This window comes from Alosa alosa, chromosome 5, assembly GCF_017589495.1.
Source record: "Alosa alosa isolate M-15738 ecotype Scorff River chromosome 5, AALO_Geno_1.1, whole genome shotgun sequence".
Classification (NCBI taxonomy): domain Eukaryota; kingdom Metazoa; phylum Chordata; class Actinopteri; order Clupeiformes; family Clupeidae; genus Alosa; species Alosa alosa.
The window spans coordinates 30,376,020-30,387,775 of NC_063193.1; the positions used below are offsets into that span (position 1 = coordinate 30,376,020).

General features: G+C 46.5%; 1 protein-coding gene across 1 annotated transcript in view; it reads left to right on the forward strand.

Moving 5' to 3' along the window:
- Positions 1 to 6,831, forward strand: part of unm_hu7912 (un-named hu7912) — a 14,816-nt gene extending 7,985 nt beyond the window's left edge. The window contains exon 2 of the mRNA XM_048244303.1: positions 1,300 to 6,831. Coding sequence (XP_048100260.1) covers positions 1,416 to 4,724 — 3,309 coding nt within the window. The 5' untranslated portion in view covers positions 1,300 to 1,415 and the 3' untranslated portion in view covers positions 4,725 to 6,831. The remainder of the gene's footprint in view (positions 1 to 1,299) is intronic.
- The last annotated feature ends 4,925 nt before the right edge of the window (positions 6,832 to 11,756 follow it).

The window sequence follows — 11,756 nt, forward strand, 5'->3', positions numbered from 1 at the left end:
TGTGTGTGTGTGTGTGTGTGTGTGTGTGAGTGTGTGTGTGTGTGTGTGTGTGTGTGTGTGTGTGTGTGTGCCACTGCAGTGGACCCTCAGGAGCAGCCAGGGCGTCGGGTGGAGGGCAAACCTGCCCACTCAGCCAGAGGGGTGTGTGTGTGTGTGTGTGTGTGTGTGTGTGTGTGTGACTGCCCGAGTGCAGACACATGAAGGGCGCGCTCAGCTCCTCTGATTGCTTATTAACAGCATGCACGTGGGACTCTCGCATGGCTTAATGACTGGCGGGACTCCACACGGTGGAGGGCTACAGTAGAACACGTTATGCTCCCGTTCTGAGGGAGATCTGGTGAATCTGTATGTTCTCCCAGCTCAGGACTCAGGACTGGGGGAAAACCCTTTCATTAAGGGTACAACCAGTCTCAGGCTGTTAACTAATTTATTCCTCGGAGGCACAGCCTGGCTCTGATATCTGCAATATTAATGTGTATTTTCCATTTAGCGTTGGTTTGAATTATTTATTCCACACTATGTGACGTCTCACCACCAAATAAGGCAGATACTGTACATATTGTTAGGTGATGGAAAAAGAGTTTTTATTATTTCCACAAATACGTTTTTTGAGTAATTTTTACTCAGTATACACACAAAGGTAGCACAGTGATGGGGTTTTCTATATGTTATTATATTTCCATATATTATCAGTGGCATTATTATTATTATTGTTGTTGCTGTTGTTGTTGTTGTTGTTTAGTAGTAATAGCAGTAATAGAAGTAGTAGTAGTGAACTATTTCATTTCAGATTCCCTGCCTTGGTGTGTCCTGTTTGAGATTCCTCTCAGGCGTGCACTCTAAACAGTTTTCTCATCTCAGCTGAAGCAGGAGAGGCGGCAGAATTTATTATCAGACAGTTGTAATTTAGCGTCTAACATCAGTGAAGTTATGGTCAACAACACCATGGTCTCTGCCTCAGTAAAACATTCGGGCTCTCCGGAGATGAGCAGTAGAATCTTAAGTCCTTCCCCTCGCTTAAATTAGAATAGCCTTTCACAGGGATTTTGGGTTTTAATCAAGGCCTTGCTGCGCCGCTCACTTAAGAACACAGCAGAAGGATGAAAGTAAATCCTTCATCTGGTATTACTAGGCAGATAGAGATAAAAGCCATACACAGCTTAGAGATCTCAACGTCAACATTTAGGGTTTGGTTAATGTTTGTTTTTAATGTGGATTTACAGTAAGTCTTTGTTTGTGTTGGTGTGTGTGACCTATAAGAGTGTGGATGGCCGCCTGACGTGTTTGCCTCTTCTGCAGGTGGTGTCAGTCCGTCCTGAAGGGGGAATCTTAGAGGCGTCCCTTTAAGATGACACGGGTGGTGGTGCTGATGTCAGTCCGTCCTGAAGGGGGAATCTTAGAGGCGTCCCTTTAAGATGACACGGACGGACCCTCCTGACATACTGGCATCCACGCTGTACCAAGACATCAGCATCAGGCCTACAAGTGGCCGCCCCATGTCCTTCGCCTCCTCCAAACAGTGCGAAGCCCAGATGATCGGCACTCTGGAGCAAAACCACGAGGTCATCAACAAGAGGCACTGCCGCAGCTTCGACTTCATCGAGTCCCTGGACGACCCCAAGTCCTTTTCCTCCGCCATGGACTACGCCTACGGGACAGAGCGGCCGTCGGCCGGCAAAGATGGCCTCTGGAGCGGCCTCGGTCAGCCGGGGCACCTCCGTTTCTCGTCGCCGGACCTGTTCAACACGAAGCTGCCGGCTCAGCAGGTCGCCATGGAAACCAGCGCCGGGGCCGAGGCTGCCAGGGCTGATGGGAAGGGCAAGGCCCGCTCCAAAAGTACCCCGCGGGTCCGTGCCACGCTCACGCCGGTGCCCATCACGGTGTCGCCCCCGTCGGCGCGGAGGGCGAGGGACAGCCAGCGGGCGCCCTCGGTCGACCCCCAGCTGAGGCCTGAGGCGTCCGGCCCGTTCCCCGCTGCCAGGGAGGCGTCTCACTACCCCAACCGGGCGCTGGTGAACGAGGTGCACCCCATCAAGCTGCAGCCGCACACGCCCCTCTACGTGTCCGACTGCTTCGAGGAGCCAAAGCCGGACAAGCCCAGCACGAGCCCGCATGTGCGCTGCCGCGTGGACATCAAGCCCGACGCTGCCGTCCTCCAGCACGCCGCCAGGCGTCCCCCCGCCCCGAGGGTCGACCCAGCCTGGCAGCGCTACTCCACGTCGGGCATCACCGGACTCTCCGTGCCCCGCCAGACGGGCACCTCCCGGACGCCCACGCCAAGCGACTGCTACAGGATGGACTACCGGCAGTCCTACGCTTACCCACCCTGCATGCCCGGCAACTACGCCCACCCGGCGGACATCCCGCTGGGCCGAGTGCCCTCCCCCCGAGACCCCAGAGACATGCTAGGCAGGGAGTACCGGACCCTGTCCACCCCAAACATTCCCACCAAGTTCTTCTACACAGAGGACCCGTGCAGGTACCCGGTCCAGCCCCAGGGCAGAACCTACTACCAGGACGACCAGTTCAGCCTGGCCAGCAGCACCAGCCACCTGCCCTCGCTCAGCGGGCAGTACCCCCAGGACCCGCGGGTCCGCTGGGTGCACACTCTCCCGGTGCGGCCCTGCTACGGTGAGGTTAAGGCCCGGCGCGACCCTGCGGCGGAAGCCTTCTTCAGCAGACCCTACTCCGTGAGCGAACCAGGGCCGTACTACATGCCCCCACCCCAGACTCAGGGCTACTACCGAGACGACCCCAGAGGATACCCCTACCCGTCTGACCCGTCGAAGATCTTCTACACGAGACCGTGCCAATCGGCGGCGGACTACAGCATTCCCGTGCGCCATCCCTACTACATGGACGGCCGGCATCAGCCCCGGACGTCGCAAGTGTTCTCCGACTCAGACTGGCAGCGGTCCAGCATCTCGGGCTTCTCCAGCCACTACGCCTCCTCGCAGGCCACACCGCAGCGTGCCAGGCACGACCCCTGCATGACCCCCTGGTACCCCAACGACTTCTCTGAGCCCAGGCTGGGCGCCGACGTCCGGCACTACTCCAAGTCCTGGGACAACATCCTGACCCCGCACCCGCACGCAGAGCGAGAGCAGGCCTTCCCGCGCGGCCGGAGCTACGAGAACCTCTTCAACCACGCCAGGCACGCTGCGCCGCCCGACGTCAGGCAGCAGCCGGTCATCGTGAACCTGTCCAGCTCGCCCCGGCGCTACGCGGCGCTGTCCCTCTCGGAGAACTCTCTGGAGAAGTGCCACAGCGACAGCGCCCGCAGCAGCGTGAGCCGGCACTGGTACGTCACCCCCGAGATCACCATCACGGACAACGACCTCCGCGCCGCCAACCAGCGCAAGCGGGAGGGCGGCTCGGGGCACTCTGTGACCTGGGGAGTACCTAACGGCATTCAGCCCACGGCCTCAGTGGTCAACCACCAGCAGTCAACCGTGAGTGGGCCGGATGCAAGCAAGGACAGAAAACACAACAACTACTCTCTCCAGCAGAGCTTGGAGCAGCTGGATGAGCTGCTAGCTGACCTGGTCATCGACTACAAGCCTCCGAACAGCAGACGTCCCAGCGAGGACCTGATCGATCAGCTCAAACAGCTGATCAGCGACGACGACCTCATGGAGGTCAAGCCAACCTCGTTTGGGCCGGACGACCAACTGCTGGCGAACTCGCAGGAGTCCTCGGCGAAGACAAGCCCGGACACTCCCAGGGACCCGGACAGCGGCTGCGACGGCATGCAGCCGAGCCTGGACGACTTCTCGTTCAACCACAGTCCCGACGAGGACAACTCCATGACCTGCTCCAACGGCAAGTGTGGCCGCAAGGAGAGCCTGTTCAACGCGTGCCTGTACTTCAAGTCCTGCCACAGCTGCTACACGTTCTACTGCTCGCGGAACTGCCGTCGGGAGGACTGGGACAGCCACAAGGAGAACTGCCTGTACGGACGCATCAGCAGCGTGTGTCGCCACATCCTCAAGCACTGCAGGGAGACGCCGGACATCCACAAGGCCTTCTCGCGCATCGCCAAAGTGGGCTACTTGTCGCGGGGGCGAGGGGTGCTGTTCCTGGGGTTCCCCAACTCAGGGTCCGCGGACAACTTCATGAAGGTGGGTCTGGAGAGCCTCCTGATGTCGCCGACTTACCTGTCTCTCCGAGAACTGGACAGTTTCAAGGACAACCTGGGAGAGTACTGCAAGGAGCTGCAGGAGGCCGGGAAGGAGTACGACCCCAACGAATGTTTCCTCTTGAACGTGTCCATTGCCGTCGGCGAGCTAGTGCCTAACAAACCGTCCCCCAGGGTCCAAACGCCCACCGTTCGCAAGTACGCCAAGGTGTCCCTGGCCTCCTCCAGCCCGGACAAGAAGGTCATCAGGAAGGGGAGCGACATGGAGACCCTGATCCTCACGCCGCCGCCGGGGACGTCGGACATGGACGTCAGCGGCGAGGAGGGCCAGAAGGCCCGGGAGATCTGCTTCATCAACATCCAGAGGGAGCTGCGGACGCGAGGCGTCTTCCTGCGGCACGAGTACCCGCAGATCTACAAGCAGCTGTGCGAGTTCGTGGAGACCAACAAGAGGTTCACGCCCACCACCATCTACCCCGTGGACAAGAGGACCGGCAAGCAGTTCATGTGCATGATCATGGCCGCATCCGAGCCCAGAACGCTCGACTGGGTCGGCGCGCCACGTCTCTTAGATGACATCATATGAGCCCAGAAGCCCAGAACGCTGGACTGGGTCGGCGCGCCACATCTCTTAGATGACATCATATGAGCCCAGAACGCTCGACTGGGTCGGCGCGCCACATCTCTTAGATGACATCACAAGAGCCCAGAATGCTGGACTGGGTTGGCATGCCACACTTCTTAGATGACATCACAAGAGCCCAGAATGCTGGACTGGGTTGGCATGCCACACTTCTTAGATGACATCACAAGAGCCCAGAATGCTGGACTCACTCAGCAGATATCATCTCTTACACATTATCATACAATTCTCTGCACCTTCTGTACGATGTATTATATGTGCATAATTTAACAAACGTATTTATAATTCCTGTTTTTAGATGCGATGTATTTTGCTACAGAATATATATCTCTATATCTATATCAATATTTGCCAGCCTGTCACCTTCGGCCACGAGGTGATAACAGCTTGTAGAATGCAAAATACAAACAAGATGTACATTTCTCAAATAATGCTAATGATTCACTTTTGAAATGGCTTCATTTACTTGATTATGTGTTTCTTTTTGAAATGAATTGCTTTACAGCAAAGCACTTGGCTTCAGTAAAAGACAGACTTTCCCATCTGTTCTAGATACTCCCCAAAATGAATGGATTTGACTTCTGTGTTCAGATGCAAACGGCTATGCATGTATATGACGCATGCATGTGACATGCACTTTGACATTCCTCTGGTTGTTATGAGATATTTGTTATGAAAAATGATATTTTCAGACCACAGACATATTTTGTTCACTGATGAAGAAGGTGATGTGTGAGTTGTTGTGAGCTTCTGAAAGAAGAGAAAGTCGAGTCAGGTTCTCTAAAGTGATGTAATTGTGTCCCTCTGAAGTTGAACTGTTTGCTGTCAGCATTTCCAGTTTTTGTGCTTCTAATGGTGGTGACGGAAGAGAAATGTACAATATATAATACAAGAATACATAAACTAAACAGTATCACACTTTCTGTGTTATAAGTATTCAGTACAAGAAGTATTGTAGCTACTGTAAGTATTGGTGTGTGGCTCTTCTCCATGTTACAACTAATCTGCTCCTTCATGCTCAGTCTGTTTCACTAATGAATTATTTAGAAAAGTATGTAATGCAGCAAATCTAACGCAACAATAAGCCGATTACTAAACGCATCATGCCATACAGGCACTTTGCCCAAGGAACAAAGTGCTTAAATATGTACAAGGGTTAGTTTTTACAAAATGTTATACAGTTAAAACTGGGTGAACGATTACTTGCTAAACTACTGAACTTATACCATATGAAACGGGGAGAAGTGACCTTTATATATTTGTAAAGTGCTGCTGTCTTTAAGTTGTAACCGTCGCGAATAGAGTTGCTTAGCAACAGGTCTCATCCTTCTTCTGTGACTTTTCCACAGTACAGCACTGAGTTGTGTGCATGTGTGTGTGTGTGTGTGTGTGTGTGTGTGTGTGTGTGTGTGTGTGTGTGAGAGAGAGATGTAGTGTGCAACTGCTTTGACAAAGCCAATATAAGATTTTTTGTGGGGTTTGAGTTGTCTATCATCAGCGGTTTATTTTATTTTATTTGTTTTAATGTTAAAACCATAATCAAAAGATATGTATGGAAAACATAAAATGTTTAAAATCTAGCCTTGAGGCGGCTTTATATTTAGCTCAAGAAACATCTAAGGAGTATATTTTTTATTTTTAAGGCTTAACACTGAAGGCAATACTTTGGAAATATTTTTATGACTGAGAAATTAACAGAATGTTTGTAACGATGACTGTATAAAAGAGGTTTCTACAGTCGTTGGTTTGTAATAATTGCATTTCACTGAAAACCCCAGTTAAGCTGTCCTGTGCTGACTTCCAGTGTCCTCAGTCATGTGGTCCAAGAGCATAACTTATCTGTATTAACCTATGGTTAATGCTATTATCATGTGGTCTAAGAGCATAACTTATCTGTATTAACTTATGGTTAATGCCATATTTTTTTTTCATCTTGACGTTTTTGTTTTGTTTTGTTTTGTTTGTTTTTAGTCTTGTTTGTATTTGTTTTAAACCAAATTTGTAGGCAGTCAAAAATGTCATGCATTTCTTTTCATAAAATAAAAATGTATAAAGCTCAATAATGTTGTGTCTGAACATGGAATAATATCCTCATATCACACTCCAGAATATGTAGTTACAGTACTGTAGGCCTTGTAGGATCTTTAGTTGATCCTCCTTCAGATGCATTCATTTCCAGACTTACAGCAGTTCTGGGGGATTCAGAGGGACAGTCACTGAAATCAGCCTGAATGATATCTGTCATTAAAAAAGTAAAGTAACAAAGGCACTCTGTTTAGACAAATAGTTGATTGATGGCCTGAAGAAGGCCAATGTGCCCTGTGTTTTTTAGTGCCATGTTTAATTAAAAGGCTTTTTTTTTCATATTTTTTCTAAACTTAAAACCTTTAATGAGGCAAAGTGCCTTTATTACTTTCCTTTTTTGACTAAACTCACACCCCTACGAAAGAGCACCTGTTTGGAGTGATTACTGACAGTCTCCTAGTAGTACTCTTAGTCATTGTGCTTGATATCTGTCATTGATTCAGAGGGACAGTCACTGAAAGCAGCCTGAATGATGTACATCATCGCTTGTCACCACAAAAAAGTCTGTCTCACACACACACACACATATATATATATATACACACAGAGCTATGCACATGCTTAATAGACCTGAGCAAAGAGAGGCATGACCTACATAATAAACCACACAATGGCAAAGCTTCATCAATCTCACATAGTCACAAGCAAATATAAACATTCACCTAAAATGACATTTTGTTATTTATTGTTAAATGATGATCATTGCTTAGGTCATTGCTGCATAAAAGTATTATTTAATGATTTGTAAGGTAATTTTACCCACCTAAGTGTGTCTTCGAGTAGTGACCCTGGAAAACTGGATTCCTGGAGCTTTACGTTGCAGCAATTTGGGGAAAATCGAGCTTCAGAAACTACTTAAGGGTCGAGAAAAATAGTCAGCTATCACCATCTACTGGTTGCAAATGAAACTGCAACAAATATTTTGATCTAAAGCCTTCTGGTTTGGCATTAAATAGGGACTGGTCTTTGATTAAAAAATAACATTAAGCACATCTCAAGATGTTTTGCTTAATGATCACTTCTCCTCCACACCCAACACATAGCTCTAGCTTCTCCTCCACACCCAAACTCATAGCTCTAGCTTCCCTCCACACCCAACACATAGCTCTGCCACACTTAGCTTCTTATCCACACCCTAACACATAGCTCTACACACTTAGCTTCTCCCTCCACACCCAACACATAGCTCTACACACTTAGCTCTCCTCCACACCCAGCACATACTGTAGCTCTCACACACTTAGCTTCTCCACACCCAACATATAGTTTCTACTACACACATAGCTTCTCCTCCACACTAACACATATCACTTAAGCTGCCTCCTCCACACCAAACACATAGCTCTACACACTTAGCTTCTCTTTGTTGTATTGTTTTGTTTGTTTGTTTGTTTGTTGTATTTGTTTTAAAACCAAATTTGTAGGCAGTCAAAAATGTCACAATGCATTTCTTTTCATAAAATAAAATGTATAAGCTCCAATAATGTTGTGTCTGAACATGGGAATAATATCCCCATATCACACTCCAGAATATGTAGTTACAGTACTGTAGGCCTTGTGTGATTCTTTGTTGATCCCTCCTTCAGATGGTATCCATTTCCAGACTTACAGCAGTTGGGGATTCAGAGGGACAGTCACTGAAATCAGCCTGAATGATATCTGTCATTAAAAAAGTAAAGTAACAAAGGCACTCTGTTTAGACAAATAGTTGATTGATGGCCTGAAGAAGGCCAATGTGCCCATGTGCTTTAGTGCCATGTTTAATTAAAGGCTTTTTTCATATATTTTTCTAAACATAAAACCTTTAATGAGGCAAAGTGCCTTTATTACTTTCCTTTTTTGACTAAACTCACACCCCTACGAAAGAGCACCTGTTTGGAGTGATTACTGACAGTCTCCTAGTAGTACTCTTAGTCATTGTGCTTGATATCTGTCATTGATTCAGAGGGACAGTCACTGAAAGCAGCCTGAATGATGTCTGTCATCGTTTGTCACCACAAAAGTCTGTCTCACACACACACACACATATATATATATATATACACACAGAGCTATGCACATGCTTAATAGACCTGAGCAAAGAGAGGCATGACCTACATAATAAACCACACAATGGCAAAGCTTCATCAATTCACATAGTCACAAGCAATATAAACATTCACCTAAAATGACATTTGTTATTTATTGTTAAATGATGATCATTGCTTAGGTCATTGCTGCATAAAGTATTATTTAATGATTTGTAAGGTAATTTTACCTCACCTAAGTGTGTCTTCGAGTAGTGACCCTGGAAAACTGGATTCCTGGAGCTTTACGTTGCAGCAATTTGGGAAAATCGGAGCTTCAGAAAACTACTTAAGGGTCGAGAAAAATAGTCAGCTATCACCATCTACTGGTTGCAAAATGAAACTGCAACAAATATTTTGATCTAAAGCCTTCTTGGTTTGGCATTAAATAGGGACTGGTCTTTGATTAAAATAACATTAAGCACATCTCAAGATGTTTTTGTTTAATGATCACTTCTCCTCCACACCCAACACATAGCTCTAGCTTCTCCTCCACACCCAACTCATAGCTCTAGCTTCTCCTCCACACCCAACACATAGCTCTACACACTTAGCTTCTTATCCACACCTAACACATAGCTCTACACACTTAGCTTCTCCTCCACACCCAACACATAGCTCTACACACTTAGCTTCTCCTCCACACCCAGCACATACTGTAGCTCTACACACTTAGCTTCTCCACACCCAACACATAGCTCTACTACACACATAGCTTCTCCTCCACACTAACACATATCACTTAGCGTCTCCTCCACACCAAACACATAGCTCTACACACTTAGCTTCTCTTTGTTGTATTGTTTTGTTTGTTTGTTTGTTTGTTGTATTTCCTTCCCTCTATGAAAAGCGACCTTGGGTATGAGAAAGGTACTATATAAATTATTATTATTATTATTATTATTATAACATGTCTCCAGAGTGTGTGTGTGTGTGTGTGTGTGTGTGTGTGTGTACATATGCGTACATGCCTGTATGCATGTGTGTATGTACAGTATGTGTATGTGTGTGTTTCTTGTGTGTGAGCCCATGTTTGTGTGTGTGTGTCTGTGTGAGCCAGCTGTGTGCACCATTGTGGTGTGTGTTTCTGTGTGTGGGCTCACGTATGTACATGTATGGGTCAAATCAGGAACCCTATGCGCCAAATGTGACATGTCAGTTTACACAACCTCGACTCTTTACATCACAAAATAGTGCCATGTTTTGAGATGGAGAAATATGTTAGTTCCCCCTATCGATGGAATTTCATAAAATTAGGTGTGCGATTAATGAATATAGTGATGCCATGTGTCAAATTTGACAAACAAATCTACTATTGCATTTGACATCATTCACTGGCAATATAGGCTCAGCAAGGAATAGGCTAACTGGTCCAACCCACCTCAAGGCTAACTCTGGGGTAACTCTGTTTACTCTGGAGTAGACAGCAAATAATGTTATTTCCCAAAAAGATGCTTTAAGAACACTGAAAATGCAGTGTCGTCACTCTTATATGGAAATGTTTTTTAACCCTCCTGTTGTGTTTGCGGACAAATGTGACCGATTGACTATTCTTTTCTCTCAAAAATATTGTTAATTTATTCTCCCTACCATGAGGCTCCTTGACTTGCTTCAAATTGTTATAAAAATTATCAAAATTTGTTTTATGTGGTCACAGGGCTGAACACATAAAACAAATTTTGATCATTTTTATAACAATTTGAGTGTTTTATTTAACTTTAGAACACCCATGTGTATTTCCGGTCAAAAATGACCGACCAAAATTAATGGGTGAGAAAATGGTCAGTTTATAAAATTGAGTCCACAAAACACAAAACTAGTAAACACAAAAATAGTAAACATAAAACAATCACAACAGGAGGGTTAAAAAAAAGATGTGGTCCTACCTTTTGTAAAAGTTTGTAATTTTCACACATTCATGGAGTTGATTACCCTGGAAATCCAGAGTTCTCGGGAGGGCACAATTTGAATTTGCTCAGCGAGTTACTTTAGCGATGAGTAATGATGCCCATTATCTATGCCCATGGAGCCGAGCTGCACCAATCACATCGGTATATGCAGGCCAAAGGCAAGCTAAACAGGTGACGACAGCGCTGCAACATCGAAGTCCGGAAATATTGGTCATAGTGTTATCCAATTGTGTGCAGTGATATTTTCAAATGCATGCTTGGTGCCGTCCCTCGAGTTGGGCCATTTTCCTTACTTAATTACCTTAATCTTTCGGATTTGGGTCTGGATTTTCCAGGCTAAGAGTTGATCAATTAAAATTGATGAATTCAATCAGAAGGGCCAATGTTACCATCTAGTGGCCATTCTGCATTATTACCATCTAGTGGCAATTCTGCATTATTACCATCTAGTGGCCATCGACCAGGAGAGGTGCAAAAACGCCTAAACTCACAGGCCAGAGGGCTGCATCTCACTGACCTTTTCTTTTTGATTTCCCCTCCACATTTTTCCATTTCTATCTGTATGCCAGGCTTATGTTTCACCGGTTGCTCACCTGTTGGTGTTCACTGACCATTTAAGTCACAGAAGACTCCAGATTGACATGTAGGGTTAAATATCAAATTCTTGGCTCTGCATAATGTTCATGAGCGACAAACATTTAAACATTACAAAAAAAATGTAATCTTAAAACTTCAGTATAAACAAACTAAAGTGTTTGTCCTTGTCCTGCACTCTCCACGTCCTCAACGGACACAGCTGAGAGCTATGGAGGGAATCTGATATGCCATCAATTGTGCAGGTTTGAATGGGTGGACCATCTGGTGCTGAAAGTTATGGATCAATGAAAGAAAATCCAACATCTTGTCATTCTTGA